The sequence below is a fragment of the Phodopus roborovskii genome, unplaced genomic scaffold (genome assembly GCF_943737965.1).
Source record: "Phodopus roborovskii unplaced genomic scaffold, PHOROB, whole genome shotgun sequence".
Lineage (NCBI taxonomy): Eukaryota > Metazoa > Chordata > Mammalia > Rodentia > Cricetidae > Phodopus > Phodopus roborovskii.
Genome location: NW_026126546.1, coordinates 7945710 through 7967296, shown reverse-complemented (window position 1 = coordinate 7967296; position 21587 = coordinate 7945710). Strand labels below are relative to the sequence as shown.

Sequence of the window (21587 nt, the reverse complement as noted above, 5' to 3'; positions counted from 1 at the left end):
GACTAAGACTGATCAAGGCAGCACCAAACCCTTTCTCCCATTAGACGCAGTTGTTCTGGAGCAAAAAGTATATATTCTGCCGTCTTTCTTTGAGTGACAGGGCAAACCTGTGTTATTGTGTTTAGAGTTAACAACTGTATACTAGATTATTTGTTTCTAATCTTTATTTTCAAATGAAATCTTGAAAAGTTTGATTTTATCTGCCAGCCTGGAATCACAATCTTGAAATTCTGATGTATTAAGATAACTGCCATGTGATAAATCTAGCACCTTTAAACTGCAAACATCTTTTACGACTTGGGACATTATAGTCAAGTCCTTTGCAGATGTGAAATGCTCCCTTCCTTTTCTGAGAATGAAGCTTTATTTGTAGTATAATTTTGTTGGTGGAGAAGGTACAGGCTGGGCCATTTGTGTCCACAGAGGAACAGTTTGTCTCTGACGTCTTGAACTACATCGATCATGGAGACCCACAGGTCCGAGGAGCTACTGCCATTCTCTGTGGGACCCTTGTCTGCTCCATCCTCAACAGGTCCCGACTCCGTGTTGGCGACTGGCTGGGTACCATTAGAACCCTGACAGGTAACCGGACAGTTTGTCCTGGTGTCTTCTGGGTATTGTTCCCAGGTACATGTTTCTGTAGAGACATTTCTTGCTCATTCTTCTGGTTAGGAAATACATTTTCTCTGGTGGACTGCATTCCTTTGCTACAGAAAACTTTGAAGGATGAATCTTCTGTCACTTGCAAGTTGGCTTGTACAGCTGTGAGGGTGAGTATGTTTTACATTAAACTGTTCCATTGATATAGTTAAACTTGGTGCTAATAGGTCATGTTTCCATAACCTGCAAACAGCTTTTAGGGATCTACCACTCAGCTTTTGAAAACATTGCCATAATATTAAAATTTAATAAACTTTTAGTTTTAATTCTTGGAATCTTTATTTGAAATATCCTTTTTCCTAAAGGGAATGTTTAGAAATGTACCTTGCTGTTATCAAATATAAAATTTGTTGAATTTTTAAAAATAGCCATTTTAAGATTGTAGATTGTTGAGCTGCAGTGGGGTTATGGGTATTATTTAACTGGCCTTGTATTTGTGTCTTTTGTTAAAAGAGCCTTAGCTCCTCAAGTGACAATAATATGGACCATTTCTTGTCAGCTGACTTATAAGTCACAATTGGCTACAGCAGAAAATTAAACAGAGAAAATCAAAACAAAAGCACAGTGGCTAAACCTAGGGAGGGGGATATCTTCCCTTTTTAAAATTGAATATTCTCTAGTTACAAATTTTTAAAGATTTTGTTTTTTAATGGTGTGTGTGTGAGAGAGAGACAGACAGAGAGAGAGAGAGTTTGTGTATATAAGTGCAGTAGCCACAGAGGCCAGAAGAGAATACTGGATCCTGCGATTGGAATTTTGGGTGGTTATAAGCCACCTGATGTTGATGCTGGGAACCAAATTCGGGTCCTCCAAAAGAGCAGTAAACACTTTTAACCTGTGAGCCATCTGTCCAGCCCCCAGCTCCTGTTTTTTAAAAGTTATGTTTCATCCAGTTGTATCTTTTGAGCAGAAGTGGTATGCAGATAGCACAGATGCTATGCTGGTAGTTAGACTCTGTGTGTGTGTGTGTCATCGTTGTATAGGACAGTTACAGAATAATGTACCTAGGCTCTGAGGGGAAATAGCAGTACCAGAATCACTGTTTCCTTGTACATCCGAAGAACCCAGTAACATCTAAGATAGTCTTTGATATTGGTCTCTTGTCTTTATGCTGGGCCCAAGACTTCTTTTCATATGGTGCTAGGACTGTGTTGCATATTTTTTTTCTTGTAAATTGGTGGTTAGTGTTTCTGAGAATGTAGCTTAGGAGGCAGGCAAACACAATTATGTGTAATGGGCACATTGACTTTTGAACTCAAACATAGTAAGATAAAGATGTGTCTTTGGTACTTTTGAGAACCTATAGCGCTGTTGCTGCTTAAAAATAGAACAGGACAAGACAGGTACATGTGAAGGCAGAGGTTTCTGTCCCACCTAGCCCCACAGCCACTTTGCTCCGAATAAACACAGAGACTTTTATTAATTGTAAACTGTTTGGCTGGTGGCTCAGACTTCTTACTGACTCGATCTCTTGATTATTAACCCATGTCTATTAAACTGTGTATTGCTACGAGGCTGTGGCTTACCCATGATCCAGCATGTTACTTCCTTGGCAGCATGGTGCCTCTCTCAAAGCTCCTCTCTGCCTCCTCTCCCCAGATTTCCCGTCTCCTAGCCCCACTTAGATACTTCCTGCCTCACTACTGGCCACTCAGGGTTTTATAATCAACCAGTAAGAGAAGCATACAGAAGAGCATCCCCCATCACGCATGTATCGTAGGTGCTGTCTTAAGACGAGGTGTCTGATCCTCATTCCTTCTTCCTTTGGCTGCGTTTTTCAGCACTGCCTCCTGAGTCTTTGCAGCAGCAGCTACAGTGACTTGGGATTACAACTGCTCATTGATATGCTGCCTCTGAAGAATAGCTCCTACTGGTTGGTAAGGACTGAGCTGCTGGAAACCCTTGCAGAGATTGACTTCAGGTAAGGGAACTAAGCTCAGATTCAGAAGTTGAAATTAAGAACTAAAAGTCTTGAAGTCTCTGCAGTTGGCATGCCCATTAGGATCATCTGCAGTTTAGCTAGAGAACATGTGATGATTCACAGTACTTTTTGTTGAACTTTGGACCTGCACATTTTGATAGTACAAGATGAAAATATTTTCTGCTTGTCTTGATTTTGTAGGTGGGGGGGGGGATTTTAAAAATAAAATTTATTTTTATTATTTTTAATTATTTGTAAACATGTATGTCTGTATTTGGGCATGTGGGTATGTTCACATGAGTGCAAGTGCCTGAGAGAAGGCCAGAGGTATGACTTCTCCTGGAGCAGGGTTAGGTCGTTCTAAGCCTCCTGACATGGTAGTTAAGGACTGAACTCCAGTTTTCTGGAAGAGCAGAAAGTATTTTTAACTGCTGAGCCATCTTTCTAGCCCCCTTGATTTTTTTTTTTTTTTTTTTTTGAAGCATTGTTTCAAACTTTTAAAAAAGGCTATCAACTCTGCTTTTTCAAAAATGTACTTACCTTTATTCTGATTTAAGGGAGATAGCTGAATAGTACTTTTTTACAATTAAAACAAAACAAAACTTGAGGAGTTGGGGAGATGGAGGCTTGCTACACAAGGAGGACTTAGGTTTGATGTCAGCACCTAGGTGAAAGCATTGGAGAAGTGGAGACAGGTTGGATCCCTGGCCTTGCTGGTCAGCCGTCTTGCCTAGTTTAGTAGGGAAGCTATAGGTTTCGGGAGAGACCTGTCTCAAAAAACAAGGTAGCTTTTTGCCAAAAAGACACTGAAATTGAAGACAAAAACCCCTGTCGTTGCCCCTCAAAAGCTGAAGGCAGAGTGAAGCAGCTAAAATAATTTCACAAGAGCATTCCTGGGTAAAACAAACTTGACTATAATCTATTTTCTCCCGACCCCTGAACCAGCCATGAAGAGGCTAGAAGGCAGCTGTGCTCACTGTACTTGTCAAGACTAACTAGCACTAGGTAAAACATCCATGTGGCCACAGTGAATACCCTTATCAGGCCTGATGGATGGAAGGCTTGTATTTGGCTGCTTCCTGATTATGATGCTTTGGATGCTGCCAACAAAATAGAGATTATTTAAATTGAGTTCAGCTGGCTAATCTTAAATATGCATTTTTATAAAATCATTAACATCCTCCCTCCCAAAGAAAACTAAATCAAAAAATCCAACAAGGTAGATGTCTTCTGAGAAAAATCTGAGTGATTTTTTTTTTCCCATGCGCACGTACACACACACACACACACCACCTACCTCCTACAAACAAAAATCCCCCAAAATGTAACATGTTTTAATTTTCATTTCCTAAAAGTAAGTTTTGGTTAGAGATGTTTTAACAGTTTCTCTTAGAAACTGTTATTCAGATTTTTGTGTGTTGTTACTGCTCTTTGCTTGTTTGCTTGGTTTTTTGTTTGTTTTGTTTTTGCCTGCATGTATGTGTGTATACCATGGGCACCACATACATGCAGTATCCATGATGTCCAGAAAAGGGAATTGGAACCCTTGGAACTGGAGTCACAAATAGTTATAAGCTGTCTGTGGCTTCTGGGACTCGAACCCTGGTCCTCTGGAAGAGCATCCAGTGCCATTCACCATGCAGCCTTCTCTCCAGCTTGTTTGATTTGTTTCTAAAGCCACCGTAGACCCTCTAGGTTACTGTACCCCTTCCTTAGAATATCTCTGAAGGGTTATTCTGTCACTGTGATTAAGACTGAGGAATGGTGCACACAGCTGGCCATTTGGCAGTGTGCTTGCCCTCAAGGGTGTGCTTAAGCTTATTCCTGGAACACTTTTGAAGTAGTAAATGTGTATTTTGATGTAAGGCTGTTTATCCAGTGCTAACTTACTTAGTCAGGAATTTATAGAAGATTGTGAGTCAATCTATTTAAATACATTTGAGTTGCCTCTGCGAGACGTACAGGGCACTGGGATGAGCTACTTTCATGTTTAGCTGCCTGAAGGCTAAAGGCCAGCTCCGTGTTTGCTGAATGAATGACATCACTGTTGAATATGCTCTTTTGTTAGGCTGGTGAGTTTTTTGGAAGCAAAAGCAGGAAGTTTACACCGAGGGGCTCATCATTATACAGGGGTAAGCAGTTCATTTTGTGGTTACTATATTCTGGAAACTGTCTTAGCAGGGTCTCCCTAGTGGTGTGAAGTTTTGCTGAATGCCTGTGTTGTGTTATGTATTTAACTCATTATGTCATGAGAGTTGTCAGTATATGGCATGAATTTAAGTCATTCTGAGTTCTTCCTGGCTAGCTTTCAAGAATGCCTTCCTTATCTAGCTGGATTTGATGGCCTATGCTTTCAGTCCCAGCACTTGGGAGACAGTGGCAGGCAGGTCTCTGAATTCAATGCCAGCTTGATCTAAATAGTTGGGTTTCATACTAGCCAAAGCCACATAGTAAGACTGTATCTCAAAAAATATCAAGAAACCCTACCAAAACAACAACAAAAAAACAAAACAAAACAAAAAAAAAACTCAAAAATATAAAATGTAATTGATTATAGAAATTAAACTTATTTTTATTTTCTCTCTAAAGTTTTTAAAACTGCAAGAACGAGTGCTCAATAACGTGGTCATTTATTTGCTTGGAGATGAAGACCCCAGGGTGCGACATGTTGCCGCAGCATCGCTAACAAGGTGTTTACTAGTATTTATCCCTTTACTCTTTTGTTGAAATATGTAGTATGAGAGTGGGAAAGGTAGATGGAATCAGAAGGCTCTCAAGAAATATGCTTTTTTAAAATACTAATTTAATCGCTTTTAGTTATCTAAAAGTACTTACTAAAGTGATGATTTGAGGGGGAAAAAGCAATAGCCTTCTATTGCTTTCATTGTCAAAATTTTGAGTTTAGAGAGCAGCACTAAGAACGAAAGAACCCAGCTTATTTCTGCCTCCTGGACTTGATCGCTGTCCACAGCTCTGGCTGCTGTGGTGGGCATAGGTTTGGGTTAGCCATCTGGGGAAAGGGGTGGTGATGGGTGCATTTCATGCACTTTCTTCTGTATTGATCAGCTTTCCTTTCCTGGCAGGCTTGTCCCAAAGCTGTTCTATAAATGTGACCAAGGACAGGCTGATCCAGTAGTGGCTGTAGCAAGAGATCAAAGCAGTGTTTACCTGAAACTCCTCATGCATGAGACACAGCCGCCATCACACTTCTCCGTGAGCACCATAACCAGGTACATTGCCCGTAGCACCTTGATATGTCAGCAAAGCAAGTCTCCCGTGGTGCCTGCCTTCCTGTTCTCTTTTCTTAACCACACAGCCTTTAGAGGAGGAGGCCATCATTCATTAACAGGATGTTTATTTGACATCCTGATTTGCCACGGCCCCCTGTGCTTTAAGTCCCACCTCAGACACACAACAGTGATGTCCTCAGTCTTGTAATGAGTTCATTAAGTTCTTCATACTGGCAATTATGTTGTTGTTTGTGAATATCAAATGCCATTTGAAAACTTGTCCATAGAAAAGTTTTCGCTTTTTTAGTGTTCCTGCTAATGCGTGGGTGGGCTGATACCAAGGGTGAGACTGCTCCATGCAGTGATGATTCTCAGGTCTATGTCGCTAAAGCATGGGCAGGGTTCATTGGCCACAATACCTGTCCTATCTGGCTGGTAGGCTGGCAGAGCAGGAAGACTCCAGTGAATGTATGTGTTTCCTCAGGAAACTAGTCTGCAAAGGAGATTGCAGTAGCAGTAGTAAGATGTGCTTGGAACTCTTGTGTTTTAAATTCTTTTTTTAGTCTAGATTTACAGGATACCTTTCTTTCTGCTGATTTGAAACAACAAATAAAAAAACTTGACCAAATGATTTCGAAGCTCACATAGTAACTTGAATATTTTTTTTTTCTGACTTTGGAATTCAGTTAATCAAATTTTGAAGTTATTACTTCTGAATGACTGTCATCTTTTCCCATGGAAAAGCCAACTCAAGAATAAACAAACAAACAAACAAACAAAAAAACCCCACCAAAAACTAAATCAACTAACCAAACAAAAAAACAATTAGCAGTACACTATAAAGAAAGTGTGGGGCCCCTGGTGAGGGAGAAGTCGGGCTTTTTTTAAATTGATGAACAAACTCACTCCAGTTTTAATGGGAGGACCTTTTGCATGTTAGGCAAGTGCTCTACCACTGAGCCAGCACCAGACTCATTTTCAGTCTATTTTACTTTAAAGTCAATGTTGCTTTGCTGTCTTCTGGACATTAAAAATAAACTTTTAAGTGCCATCTGATGTGAAAAAAAAATATATGCTTTAAGAATCTCTGTATTTTTCTTACTAGAATCTACAGAGGTTATAGTTTGCTGCCAAGTATAACAGATGTCACCGTGGAAAACAACCTCTCAAGAGTTGTTGCTGCAGTTTCTCACCAACTCATTACATCGACTACCCGGGCCCTCACGGTAAGTCTTCCACTTGGGCTTAGGGAGGTGACTGCCTTGTATGTCTCTTTTGGCCACAGTGGGATGGTTCTGTGTGAAGATCCTTGTAGTGAGATAGTTCTGTGGCACTGACCACGCCCATTGGGGGTGGAGCCATGGGCGGAGCGACCTGTGGAAGGAGGTCGGAGGGGGCCAGGAAAGCTGCTTTCTTTCTGGCGTTCTTGAGGTGCTTGATAAGGAAATGCACTTCTTTGAACAGACTCCAAAGTAGTGCAGGCTCACTGTAAACTAATGCATCCTACCTGAAAAGTCATCAAATACAAACTTTTAAATGGCCATTCGGGTGGTTCTGATCCTGATGACCTGAATTTGATCCCTAGGGCCCACACAGTGAAGGGAGAGAGAGAATGGATGCCCACAAGTCCTCTGGCCTCTATATGTACATATGGCATATGTGTGCTTGTTCTATCTCCAAATATAAATTTAATGTGAGTTAGTAATGTACCTGAAGTTTAGAATGCCTGTAGTGTAATTAATTGGTAACATATACTGAGTGAATTGATCAGAAATGCCAACTAAAGTTTTGTTTTGTTTTAAATTACGATGAAACTGGAAAAGAACTAATGTCTAAGAATCTAAAAATTATTATGCCATTTAGAATAAATGCTAGCATAGAGTAATATGTTTGACACATGTTGATATGCTGCTTTGAAGAATTTAATGATATGAAGAGAGTTAAAAAACTCTCAGCAAAGTAGTTTGATGCCAAGTTAGAAAAGTAATATTCATATGCGTCAGGCTTTTGCAAACTCAGAAAAGGGACAAGCAGAGAAGTGCTAGGATAATTTTTTAGGATTGTGGTTAACTTTCATTTTCTTATTTGTGTTTTTCAAGTATTGCTAAATTTTCTAAAATAATCAATATGACTTTTACAATCAGAAAGAGGAATATTATGCAGCAGTAATCATTCCTATAAAGACCTTTTCGTTTATGTGATGGAAGAAATACTTGGACATTGTAGAAACTCAGCTGTGTTGCTAACTAAATGCCTTTCAAATTTAAGATATCACAAACGTATATATTAAGCATTTCTCTGATCTGGAGATTTATGTTAGTCATCTTGAGCTGAATAAAGTCGTAAGGGAGGAAGGGAGAAACTTCCAAGGAGACTTTGAGTGCAAGACAGTTAGAGTTCCTGGCAGGAGCTGCTGTCTGCTCCGCCTTGGACTATACCAATGGTTTTACTAACGGGTGTGTCCAGCTTTGGTGTTTAAAGCATGTATGTGTCCGATGGTGGGATAGCTACCCTGTAGTTACTTACACATCTCAGTTTTCATTTCATTTTGTTTGTTTGTGTATAGGTCTGAGAGGTATAATTTAGTACACCGTTGGTGGTGTTTGGGTGTGATTTTTTTTTTTTTTTCCATTCCTTTCTCTTGCAGTTTGGATGTTGTGAAGCCTTGTGTCTTCTTTCAGCAGCCTTTCCGGTTTGCACTTGGAGTTTAGGTTGGCATTGTGGGTATGTATATTCCTCAAGTCAGCCACCTACACAGCATAAACTCAGCTGCTGGGATCGCTCTCTCTTTTTCTACTCCAATACTCTCTCTCTCCTCTCCCCTCCTCTCCCCTCCCCTCCCTCCCTTTCCTCTCCTCACTTCTCCTCTCCTCCCTTCCCTTCCCCTCCTCTGTCTTCTCCCTTCCCTTTCCTTATTCTCCTTTCCCATTCTTTTCCTTTTATGTTGTATCTGGCCTTTTTTGAGAAGTGAATGTTGGAATGCTTGTCTCTGCTTTATGAGGTGTGTGAAATGAGTGCAGGAACCACTGGGGACACTGAAGCAGTGTGACTAATGGATGTCAGGTGCTTGTGAGCATCTTTGGTTGTCTGAGGGTATGATCTGTGGGTTCATTTAAGGAATTTTCACATGCAGGCAAAATAGTTTTGAACCTTTCTAAAATTACTAGATATCAAAAGTCAGTTATGACTTAGCATCTAGAATTGTGATGAGCTATAAGGGTATGCTTTAGGAAGTAGCATACTTCTACTGTTTCCCTACAAAAGAATTTCCCTAATAGATCACCTACTGCCAATAAGGGATCATTTTAGAATTTTCTCAGCACTAATGAGTAAGCCTTCATTTATGTGCTGATGACTGAGAAACTTTGGAGCTTCCCATCAAATCTGGAAGGAAATATGCAGATTTCTTCTGAGTATTAGTATGTAGCAAACTAACACTTGCTTGTGATTGCTTTATGACCTAGAGTGATTGCTTCTGTTCTTTCCATGAATTCAGACTGAACAATTATAGGTTCCAGCCATAGGGCCTATAGTAGACTTGACTTTTGAGCAACTTTAACATTGGAGTACAATCTGCTAAGTCAAAAAGGGAAGAAAAACCTTATCAGAATAAGCATTCTAGTTCACTCAGTGAAATCTACTGCATGATTTCATTTTTCAAATGACTTTTATGGAGTCATGATTTACAAGAAGAGTGATAGTTGGTAAGCAGTTTTGAAATGAGAGTGGATCACACCTCTAATCTCAGCATTTGGTAAGCAGAGGCAGGATGATTGGCACAGTTTGCAGACCCACGTAGGCTGCATAATGTGTGTTCCAGGCCATGGGAACTACATAAGTGAGAGTGAGAACCCTGTCTTAAGAAAATCACATCAGCAAACAAGGTAAAAAGGTAAAATGGATATCTCATGGCATACTTTTTTTGATGGGGACAGTAGAGAGCAAGACTATATGCTTGACCTTTGTGTTTGACTTTGGAAATGTCTGCTTCCAGAGTGCCCCCACTGAGTGCCTCTGATGAGTCCAGGAAGAGCTGCACTGTTGGGATGGCCTCCATGATTCTCACCTTGCTTTCATCAGCTTGGTTCCCATTGGACCTCTCAGCCCACCAGGATGCCTTGATTTTGGCTGGAAACTTGCTTGCAGGTACTACTAACAAGTGGAGATGTGCTCTCAGACTTAGCTCTGATTTGCTTATCAGGGGTACACAGGTTACAAGAATATGAGTTATTTGGAGGGGGGCTTAATCCAAATTTTGGATGCTGTCTGTTTATGTGAATGTCTGTGAGGGGAGTTTTTAGGTGCTGAGTATTTTTAGAGCAGACTAGCACCTCAGTTTAACTGTGGATGAACTCATTTGACTTTGTTTTCTGAGTGCCTCGTGGCTTGGTTTAGGGACTATAACAGAACTGCTGTGTTCTCCATGTGGTTCTAGATGGCATGGGATACATGCAGACAAGCACATGAGCAGCAGAGCAGCTGGATATACTCTTCTTTGGTCAGATTTATAGGTTGAAGTATTGCATATGTAAAGATTTGGAGAACCGAAAAATTACATAATACTGAAAGTATGTAAGTTACTGTGTCCTCACTTGACAGGGATAAGGCTGGAGAATGTTGCCAGCCAGGTCAGAAAACCACTGAATCTACTTGGGGGTAAAAATACCAGTTTCCACTGACAGATACTGACTCTCTCTGTTTGTCTTTGGTATGTTTTATAGAAGGGATGAAGTGGATTTGTGTTCTAGAAAGACCTCAGCTGACTTGAGTTTGGATTGGAATTGGTAGGGAGGTCCAGGGTGTTATGTTGAAGTTCTGGCAAAAGACTGAACCATGAGTGTAGTTTTGGGAGTAGAGCAAAGGGGATGAAGAGAGCATAATAGAGGCGGCATCTTCGGGCCTGAGCTCCAACTGTATCTCTGTTGTGAGGGTCACACCCCATAGCTGGAGGATAGTGGTGACCTTTTTAGAAAATTGGAGTTTGAGGGGGTCAAATAAATCATACTTTTATGTGAGCCTGAGACATCTGTTTAGATACAGAGGTCCAGCAGTATATTAGCACAGATCAGTATGAGAAACTTAGGCCACAACTGCTTCCCATCCCACACATTGGAGGTGGAGTAATGTGTGTTCCTGTGTCACAGCCAGTGCCCCCAAGTCTCTGAGAAGTTCTTGGACCTCCGAAGAAGAAGCCAATTCAGCAGCCACCAGACAGGAGGAAGTTTGGCCTGCTCTGGGGGATCGGACACTGGTGCCCATGGTGGAACAGCTTTTCTCTCACCTACTGAAGGTCATCAATATCTGTGCTCACGTCTTGGATGATGTGACTCCTGGACCAGCAATCAAGGTAACTTCTTCCTAGGGACATCCATTATCATCAGTCTAGTGACTGGGCTTCCTGGACATCCGTGTTAGTAGTCTGTTCCTTTATTTCTTGCTGCAAGGAAAGAAAATAGCTTATTTGGACATTGAATGTAACATAAAAATGTAGTTATTTTGTACTTTTTTTTTTTTTTTTTTTGGTTTCAGCCATAAAACTCAGAAGTGAAACTCTCCCTTAATCTCCCAGTTTCCTTCACCTGCTTTCTCTTCCTTACCTTTTGCTCAGGCACTGACTGACTTTTGTGTCGGGCAGGACTGTGTCCCCCACTTGAGCCATCCTTTCTTTAACTCTCCTCTGTCTGGCTTCTGACACCTTTCAGAGTACTCCTGCCATGGTCTTCAGTTTTACAGGCACTTCCTGTTCTCCTCTGGGCTACTTTATATCCCACGTGATATGGCTTCTTGTGTTTCTTCCAACATCCTGCACTGTCTGGTTTCCTGTCCACTGTGAAAGCTGCCCTCCTGTGGATCATTCACTTCCTCTCTACTCTATGGGACTCTGCCATAGAGGGAATTTTCCATGTTCATACCAGCCAGGACATTAGTCATTGACCACATGTGGCACTTGTATTCTTCAGATGTGGCTTTTGTGACTTGAGAACTGAACTGACTAAACAGCCTCTTACTGAACAGGCAGCTGGGGAACCGGGTTGCTGGTGTGCCTGGTGTCTGAACGGGTTCAGTGTGCCTGCTGTGCTGGTGATGCTGCTTCTATGAGGCTGGCTCCTTCTCTCCTCTTTTGTACCTACTTCTCTCCCCTTACTTTGTACTTTGTCATGATAGAAATATGAGCCACCGTAGCTATCTTCGTTTTTCTCATTAAATACTTCGTTTAAAAATCAGGCCTGTTGAGAGTAATATGTGTCTTTAATTCCAGTTCTTGGGAGAGGCAGTTGGATCTCTGAGTTTTGAGGCCAGCCTGGTCTACAGATCGAGTTCCAGGACAGCCTGGGCTACACAGAGGAAAACCCTGTCTTGAAAAACAAAATAAAAATCAACATAAGTACATCGGCATGTACAGATGCACAAACATCCCTTTGGCATTAGATACATGTTCATTAACACATACCTCCTCTTTTCTGGATTCTGGTGGTATAAACTGGTGTATCTTACTTAAATTACTGTACTGGCCTGTTTTTGGAAATTATATTATTGAGGAAGTTCACATTCCATAAAATTCAAGTGTACAATTCAGTTTTGTATTTGAGCCTAGGTCTTACTCTGTAGGTCAACTGGTGTGGAACTTAGTGCATATCCCAAACTGGCCTCTGACTGACTCATAGTGATTTTTCAACTGAGCCTCCTAAGTGCTAGGATTACAGAGTGAATCACACCTGTATTTTTTTTTTTATCTATTATTTTTTAATCATGCCACAGAGTTGTGTGGCTATCACTACAGTCAACTCTGTAGCTGTGGCTCCAAAGTCCTGCCATGCCCCTGCCTCTGGACAGCCATTACTCTGCTTGTGCATCTCATGGACACCCCTCCACTTAGTGGCTTTATAACAGGTTCCTTCCATCAAAATCTTCTTGAGTGTGGTAGTCTCTTACCTGCCCTTTGCAGCCTTCCTGCCTCCTTCCATGCACTGTTTGACTGCAGCCATTTGTCCTGATATGCAGCTGTCTTACAGGTAAGGATCAGAGGTTTGTAGTGCCTCACCTAGTTTGGGTCACCATTATAACAGAACTTTGGTGACTGTTTCTCACAGTTCTGAAAGCTGAGAATTCTAAGATCAAGGTACTGACAGATTTGGTCCTTGATAAAGGCTGGTAGATGGGGTAAGGGAACTCCTGGAATCTCTTTTCGTAGGAGCACTGATCCTATTTATGAGGATCCTGCCACCATGACCTCATCATGCTGAAGCCTCTTTCTCTATTGCATCTCTGTTATTTCAACAGGAGGATAGGGCAGCGGCATAGACAGTGAGCAGGCCCTTTGCTGAGGCCTGGGCACGAGTGAGGAGCAGAGCAAAGACCCGGTGTGTCTGTCTCTACATGTCTCTACTCTCCTGTGCCAACTTTCCTTTCTGTGGGAAGGAGCCTGTTTGTCCCATATAACCTTGGAGTTAAATATTGGAGAGCATAGGCCACATCCAGGCTGTTGACTTGCAGCTTTGTTGAGTTTCAGCTGTGACATTGAGCAGGTGGCTTCATTCAGAAATGTGTTTCCTTACTTGAAAAATGAAATTTTAAATGTTGCATTGTTCTTGCTCATGTGGTGGTTCACGTAAAATGTACTGATTGCCTGCTATTAGAGGGGCCAGGGTTGGGGGTTCTTTTAACTCCCTGGTGGAGTTAAAACTCCCTCCAACCAGTGCTGGTGTGAGGAAGCTCAGAGCCATACAGCTATGTACACTTGTGTGGGTGAAAGCAGAGTTATCTCTATAGTACCCAAGCTCTGTAATACAAGCTCAAAAGCCATGAAGTACCTGAGCTAGTACTTTCCAATACATGGAGGAACTGTGTGTATTAATACTTTTAGTTTCTGGTTCCTGTATTGGCTTTATCCCATTATAATTTTGTTTTCTATTTTAGGCAGCTTTGCCTTCTCTAACAAACCCCCCTTCTCTAAGTCCCATTCGCCGCAAAGGGAAGGAGAAAGAACCAGGAGAACAAGTTTCTGCTCCAATGAGTCCCAAGAAAGGCGGTGAGACCAGTACAGGTAGGAAGCAGTCTCTGGGGCCAGGCTGCTACTTGTGGGGCAGAAGTGTGTGCATACATAAGGTACACTTACGGAAAGCCGGTCCATAGCAGTACAGCCAGGGAAGGGTTCTCTGGATGCTCACTAGTGTCTGCATGATAAACTCACTTTACTCTGGAGGCAGCTTGCTATAGTAAGGAATCCAAATTTTGGAATTTTGGGGAGGACTCCAAATTTTCAGTAAAGGACAAAACTAAGATGACCAGGAGTAAATGAGGGTGGTGGTAGTAAATTAAAAAAAAAAAAAAACCAGGATATGAGAAGAATTATGATAAGGGAAATGGAGGATTTGTGTTTGGGAGAGGTAACAAGACAGAGGGAGCCAGGTATGAGATATCTTCACTCTAACCACTCTGGAGCCTGAGAGACTGCAGGATTGAGAGTTTGAGGTCAGTTTGGCTTTTGAAGTGAGACCTAAAACAGAGAAGAGGGCAGTGACAGAAAGACACAGTGGCGATAAAGTCATCTGATTTGGGGGAGTCTAGAAAGCACACAGAAGGGGCTTCTGTAGTGGGGAAAATATCAGTGCAAAAGGGCCAGAATTTTGGCATAGTCAAAATAACAGACTCCCTGTCTGTGCCATCGTTGGGATGGGAAGCAGAGGGTGACCACAGTGTTCTGTGGGCTACCTGCTGTGCACACCCTCCCCCAGCAGTCTTAGTATACATGCTGAGAAACCCTTGTATGTAAGCCTCATATTATGCCTTAGCTCTGTATTTGTGATTTTTTTTTTTTTTTTTTTTTCCTGGTGAGAAAGCTTTACATCTTCCATGGTGATTTTCATGTATTTGATACATTGTTAACTTTGTAACAGGGCTGTTCAATAGGACTTTTGAAGGTATTAGGTAATTATTTTGTATCCTTTGACTATGAAATCTTAAGAGATGCTCATTCTAAGGATTGGCTATCATAATGCAGGAGGATTTACCTGCTTAAAAGCTGCAGGCTTGAAAATGTGACTAGTGGTCTCTTAAACCAATGAGAAGTCCTTAAAGCTGGGGGAAACTGCTCTGCTTGACACTTTAGTGATGTATATGCCCTTTACAGAACATGGTACTGAGGTTGGCTTCAGCCATTCGGGTCAGCAGAGCAGACTAGCTGAAACCCAGACAGCTATATCAGCCTATGTTCGTGGTTTCTTTCGATTCTTTTACTCTCAGGCTCTCAGCCAATTCTCCATTACCTCCCAGCACACGTTACTTCAAAGGTCAGGAGGTAAAAAGAGTTGAATGTTTCTGCTAGACCATTTGAAAAGTCATCATTATAGTAATTGCTGTTAAACTTGGAAAGGTTTTTTTTTTTTCCCCTATTATCTAAAAGCTTAAATTTTTTGTTGTTGTTTGTTTTTGCTTTCTTTTTCTAAGCCTCTCGACAATCAGATACCTCAGGACCTGTCACAGCAAGTAAATCTTCTTCACTGGGGAGTTTCTACCATCTCCCTTCCTACCTCAAACTGCATGATGTCCTGAAAGCCACTCACGCCAACTATAAGGTACTACCCCCTGCTTATTTCTGAACATGTATTTCCAGTGGGTTGCATGTCCATGTACCCATGTCCATGTTTACCTAGAAAGAAGCCCTGTGGCATAGGACTTAAATTTTTCTTTCCAAGTTTGTTTTCTAGCTTGGTTTATGGTACCTTAACAAATATTTAGGATTTTTGTATGAGAGAAATGATCTCCTGTGGCCTCTGGGTGTTGTTTATTAACTTCCCAGGAATAGCTTGAATTCAGAGACATTTCTCAAGGACTCCTGGGGCTCAGCACATAAGCTTGTTCATAGGTAAGGTTCATTATTGCCATGTCCTGAAGACACATAGCCAAGCCAAGCATATAAACTCTCCCTCTGGGAGTCCCATAATATAGTGCAACTGCCCAATGCAAACCAAGATTATGGTCTCAGGGGAGAAAAGCAGGTGTTCACTACAGACCTGATTATAACCTGGGTATCTGCACACTAGTGCCCTTGTCAGTTGGGTGTTTTCTATCAATGTAGAGGCTACTTTGCCAGATGGTCCCCGATTCAGCTTTGCAGTGGCTTCTGGATGATGATGTCTGGGTTTACATTCTTTTTTCCCCCTAATTATTCTAACATTAATAAATAATTTGTAGGCCTGCCCTTACTGATTTGAAACCCTAACAAATGCTAAAATCTCACAGTTGTGTAGTTTCATTTATGTTTTTGTTACACCAGTTGGTCACTCATCTATTAGCACCAGTTCTTTATTTTTTTAATTTAATTAATTATGAGTCTGGATTTTGGCTTAACTATACCTGTCCTCAGGCTCACAGAGGCCCACCTCCCTCTGCCTCCTCAGCGCTGGGACTGAAGGTGTGCGCCCCTAGCCCTGCTGTAGCAGTGCATTTTAAAATCACTGTTGTTTCCTGATGTAACTCCTAGTTTTCTTTAGGGTTTTCTAGATATTGTCTGTTTTACCTGTTTGTTAAAACTTCTTAACTCAGAAATTTATGAAAGTTAAAATGAATTTTTTAATGAACTGGTGTTAATAATTGTCTCCTGGGGTTATAGATTTTTTTTTTTTTTGAATGCTAGTGATAGTGCTTAGAGTTCTGTTTATGTACTCTTCTGTCAGCCTACAGTAGTGGAGGCACCTGTAAAGTGTTCTGCCCATTTCTGCTCATGTCTTAACTCTGATCTCCTGTCCTGTACCCACTCCTCGACTGCTTCCTCTGCTTCCGTTCTCCTCCTCTCCCATTACCTCTCTCCCTGGGGAAAGAGTTCATTCTTCACTGGGCCCTTAATCCCACATAACATCATTGCTTTGTTCTGAGCCTTGGGATCTCAGATCTCACTGCTGGGTGACCCTTCCTGTCCTTGGCATCCTGAGGTTGACCCCACTCACCCCAGAGTTAGACTTACTGGATTATATAAACACAGCTGTAGAGAGACAGAAGATGGGAAGAGAGGCTGAGTCTGACCATAGGCGGGACCTTGTTTATTCATGGCAAGGGAATATTTTGTCACCTACGTGTAGATGACTAAAGTGCCTAAACACAAGATGGGATGCTGCCCTGTATTGTGGCAGAAATGACTTTCACAGTCTATAAGGGAAGCTGGGAAGTGTAGTCTTCAAGCAGAAAAACATCATTCCTAACTCTTGGGAGGATATATAAAAAAAAAATGTAGGGCAGGGAAATGAGCTGTTTTCTGATGAGCAGGGTCTTTGATGGAGGTGGTAGGTCTGGGTTCATTGAAGAGGGGCTCCTTTGGCCATATAGCAGGGAAACAGTTTTAATTTGGTTGGCTGAGATGGATCAGTCTTATATTCCTGAAAAATAATTCTCAGAGGACAGATGACTTGGTTATAGTGTAGAATTGGAAGATTTTCTCCAGGAAGGTTGAGGGATAGGGAGAAGAGGCAGGAGAGACAGACAGTAGATTGATGAGAGACAGTGGGTATAGAGTTGATTCAGGGTGACAACAACTGGTTCCTTTAGCAGAATAACAGGGAGCTACAGAGTATCAAAAGAATGGGGCATGAGAAAACGTAAGACTCAGATGTAAAGAATGGTACCTGGCCTGGGGAGAAAGGGATGAAGGTAACCTTTAGCTTATCCAGTGTCTAAAAGGTCTTTTTGTAGATACATCAGGAGCAAATGTAGCTGTTGTAGGGTAATAATTACTGGCAGAGCTTACCTGGAGCATTTTGAGTGGGTATAAGGTGGAGTTCAGTAAGTAACACATGTAAAAGATGGTTAACAGGTAAGTGTGAGGATAGTAAGGAGGAGGAAAGGCGTGACCCAGGGTAGGAGCCAGGGTGGGAGAGAACCAGAGCCCATACACAGGAGGAGGCTTATAATATGTTTTTGTGTTTTTGTTGTTTGTTTGTTTGTTTCCAATAGTTAGGATTTGTTGGCCTGGAAGCAGCATGTTGGCAGAAGAGAACACAAATCCCAGCGCAGTAGTTAGATCTAGTAGTCCTTTTTAACTGTACTGCGGTAGTCTAGGAGTCAAGCTGGTCCTGAAAGATGTTTAAGCTGATCTGAGCTGATGAGACAGAGAGGTTAATTGAGCCAAAGAAGGTTTTAGTCCAGCTGTTTTAGGTGTTAGGTCATACTCCTCACCCCCAAATGTCTAGAATGGTAAGAAGATGAGTTGGATGGCCCATGGCTCAATAGTTCCCTTTCAGGGGTCACCCATACAGCTTTTAGGGATTTGGGGGTGTTGATCTCATGGTAACTGCTTCAAGACTGAGGGGAGCAGCAGTTAGAGTGCCTCAGAAGAGGGTTCATCTAAGGAGCCACAATAAAACAACACTTGGCAAAGATCCAGTGTAACATAAGTCGGGAGATAATGACTGTACAACTTCGTGGGGAAATTCAGAGACAGTTACATGAGGAAAACTTTTCCATCAAGATTAACATGAATCAATGTAAGGCTAAAGTGTAAAGTTAACATGAGGTTAAATGCAGTTGTACAATTGGTTGGACCATGTACCAGAGTTATGTAGAAGGATAAGGTAACTGTAGTTAGCTGTTTGCTTACATCAGATTCCTCATAAGGAATGTGCTCCTGGAAGCTTTGAAAGAGAAATCAGTTAAAGTCAGCATCCAGGTAATGAATCTGAACAGAAATTATCTAAGTGATATTTGTTGCTTCCATGTATGTTGAATTTAATATATTTGTTTAAAATATTAACAATGCCAGCTATTATTTAGTGAACAAGAACAATACCTTTTTGTTGTTGTTTTTTCCAGGCAGGGTTTCTTTGTGTAGCCCTGACTGTCTTGAAACTTGGCTGTATAGACCAGGCTGGCCTTGAACTCAGAGATCTGCCTAGCTTTGCCTCCCAAATGCTGGAATTAAAGGCGAATGCCATAGCTGCCTGGCTTAAAAATGGTATCTTAAGTAAAACACAATTTTTAATTAAAAACAAATTGATAAAGTAAAATTTTAAAAATTGGGACTATTACTTTAAATTTAATATTTGAAAACATGACAATATGTATTTGTTAATATTAAATTGTCATACCAACATTTCAAGCTTATATAATAGGTGTAGATTTACATAGTATATAAATTATATTGTATATTGATTATATGTATAGCAAATTATATTGTCTGTGTAAAGAAACAGTTTAATTCTAAATTACATTCCCCAGAATGAAATAATTTCCAACTTCCAATTCAAAAAGTATACTCTTAGAGACAGTATTTGCCTTGCCAGGAGTAAATTATTTAATTTATAAAGTTTCCTAAAATTAATCCTATTAACACAACCTTTTAAAAAGTCTCTACAATATTTTAATTCCATACACTTAACCAGCAGATGAAAGATGAATGTAGGTCGGTCGTGTCAAATCCGTAATAAATAATTTATATGTTACATGAACTGAATTAACAAGGCTAAAGCCAACTCTTTACTCTTCTGCCAATGGACAGACCTAGCCCTCCACACACAGACAGCAGTAAGCATGTTTCTTGACTTCACTCTATTTAAAAATATAGATTGGTTATTTAGAGGAATAGTTTGTAAAACAAGATAACTAAATTAAGTGAGCTCTAACAAATACTGGCTTTTGAGATGACAAAGTATCTGCCATCTTCCTTTAATGAGAGAACATGGGTGGTTAGGGTGAGGACCCTGGAATTAGCTTTGCTAAGAGGAAGAACTGAATGCCAGAGTAGATGGCATGGCCAATTAAACTATTGTGCAGTTCACTTCAATCTGTGTGAAGCCATATGCACCATGCTTAGTTGATGCAGTGGGCTATGTTCTCATGGTGTCCTCCATCCTGTCTGACTCTTATAGTCCCCCACCCCATCCCCAAGCACAAGGGGAGGGACCCAATGGGGACCTCCAATTTAGACTTTGTTACTCAGGTTTTTTTCTGTTGTGATATTTTGCTACTGTTTCTTTGCAGAAGCAGTGTTGTCGTCGTTCTCTCCCCCTCCCCCCCCCCGTCTGAGTCTGTAGAAATAGGGGAATTGGTATATTCTTCAGTTATGCAGAAGTGTTTAGAATCTTCATCACCCTCAGACTGATTTGACTGCTTCTGAAATTGACAGTGACCATGCACTCCTGGGATGGTGAGAGTCTAGGTCAGCACTGCAGAAGCATCTCCCCGCAGCAGACGACGTTTGTGTCTTTATTGTAGATAACCAGACTTCGGTGGTGCCAGTAACCGTGTGCTCTCTCCTTCCACCTTGCCAAGGTCACCTTAGATCTTCAGAACAGCACTGAAAAGTTTGGGGGGTTCCTGCGCTCTGCCTTGGACGTCCTCTCTCAGATTCTAGAGCTGGCAACACTGCAGGACATTGGAAAGGTTCGTGTCTGATCTCTCTTCCTTGAACCGGGTGAGAGTACCTCACATGACAGCCACAGCGCTGGGGAGACTGCATCCCATTGTGCACGGTGTGTGTCAAGGCAGGCTTAGGTCTGTCAGCAGTGTGTTAGGTCTTATCACCACATTACTCATTTAAGGGTTTTCCTTAGCCCTCATTTAGTATAGAAAATGTTGAAAATGTGCTCATAGGATCCTTGTTTTTCCTTTGACCTTTTTACATGGAAAGGGATGAAGCTAGATTACCAAAGGTGCTGACTGGCTCCGTCCATAGATCAGAAAGTAGCAGATCTGGGCTCATGTTCTGTAGTTTTGAGTATAGTGATCTTTTTCCCCCAGATTCTGCCATTGCTAAAACTTTTGCTTGATTTCTGCCTGCATATCTCATTTCTACTACACTGCCACGTGAGTCAAACAGCCATTTTCAGCTTGTATCTTCAAGTGAGATACAGTGTTGTTGCCTCAGGCCCTGGCAACTATAGATGTCAAAAGCCGCTCACGCTAATATTCCTTGTGTGAGAGCCTACCCACATCTGCATATAAGACTATCATCTTGACATGACTTCCAACACCATGTGTATGGTTGTTACACTTCTGTTTACGAGTGGTGATGAGGAAGGCAGCCTGCACAAGTTCAGTACGGCCACTCTGAATCCTGCTTTACTCCCCGACTTGTTCTTTTTCTTTGCCCCTTTTGATTAGGCAACACATTTTACAAATCTGTCTCTTCATTGCCCTCATCAGTGCCTGAATGAAGTAACATTCAGTGACATTTGTTTAATGAACAGATGTTTTTCTCAAGAATCAGTTTGAAAGCTGGTTAGAGTTGTCACACCTGGTAAGTTAGATATAATGGTACATACTTAATAGTCCACCAGAGGCTGGGACTTGGGAAGATGTGGTAGGAGCTCAAAGACCACCCATATCAAAAAGAAATGAACAAGAATTGATTTGAGTGTCTCATATACCTTATAGCTTTGCTCCTAGTATGAGTAGCCCTGTCATAATTCTATTACATTGACAAATAGCTTTCATTTTCCCACTGTCAAGTAGATCTTATTATTCCACACTAATTTTGATACATAGCTGAAATGTATCATGTGTGAATTTTGCTTGCATTGTGTATAATAATTGTGTGTTGTGTTTCCCCTGACTTCTCTTTAGAGGTCATGCTAGTTTTGAGTAATTTTATTACCATGTGTCTTGATGTGGTTTTCCCTTCAGCTCTGTTTCTTGTACCTTGGATTTGTTGAGTAACTTGGCCATGGGGCCTTGTAGTTTTCCACAGTTTAGAAAAGTTGGAGTTATTAAATATTTTTGTACCCTTTCCTTCATCCTGTTTCTTAAAGGTCTTTTACCTTCTAAAATCTCATATTTAGTTGCCTAAA

The 21587-nt window shown here is 41.3% G+C and overlaps 1 protein-coding gene across 1 annotated transcript in view; it reads left to right on the top strand.

Moving 5' to 3' along the window:
- Positions 1–21587, top strand: part of Htt (huntingtin) — a 133081-nt gene that overhangs the window by 44630 nt on the left and 66864 nt on the right. The window contains exons 17-29 of the mRNA XM_051200276.1: positions 424–582; positions 673–770; positions 2442–2581; positions 4650–4713; positions 5171–5271; positions 5665–5811; positions 6917–7037; positions 8459–8535; positions 9806–9957; positions 10956–11158; positions 13729–13855; positions 15259–15386; positions 20071–20181. Coding sequence (XP_051056233.1) covers positions 424–582; positions 673–770; positions 2442–2581; positions 4650–4713; positions 5171–5271; positions 5665–5811; positions 6917–7037; positions 8459–8535; positions 9806–9957; positions 10956–11158; positions 13729–13855; positions 15259–15386; positions 20071–20181 — 1628 coding nt within the window. The remainder of the gene's footprint in view (positions 1–423; positions 583–672; positions 771–2441; positions 2582–4649; positions 4714–5170; positions 5272–5664; positions 5812–6916; positions 7038–8458; positions 8536–9805; positions 9958–10955; positions 11159–13728; positions 13856–15258; positions 15387–20070; positions 20182–21587) is intronic.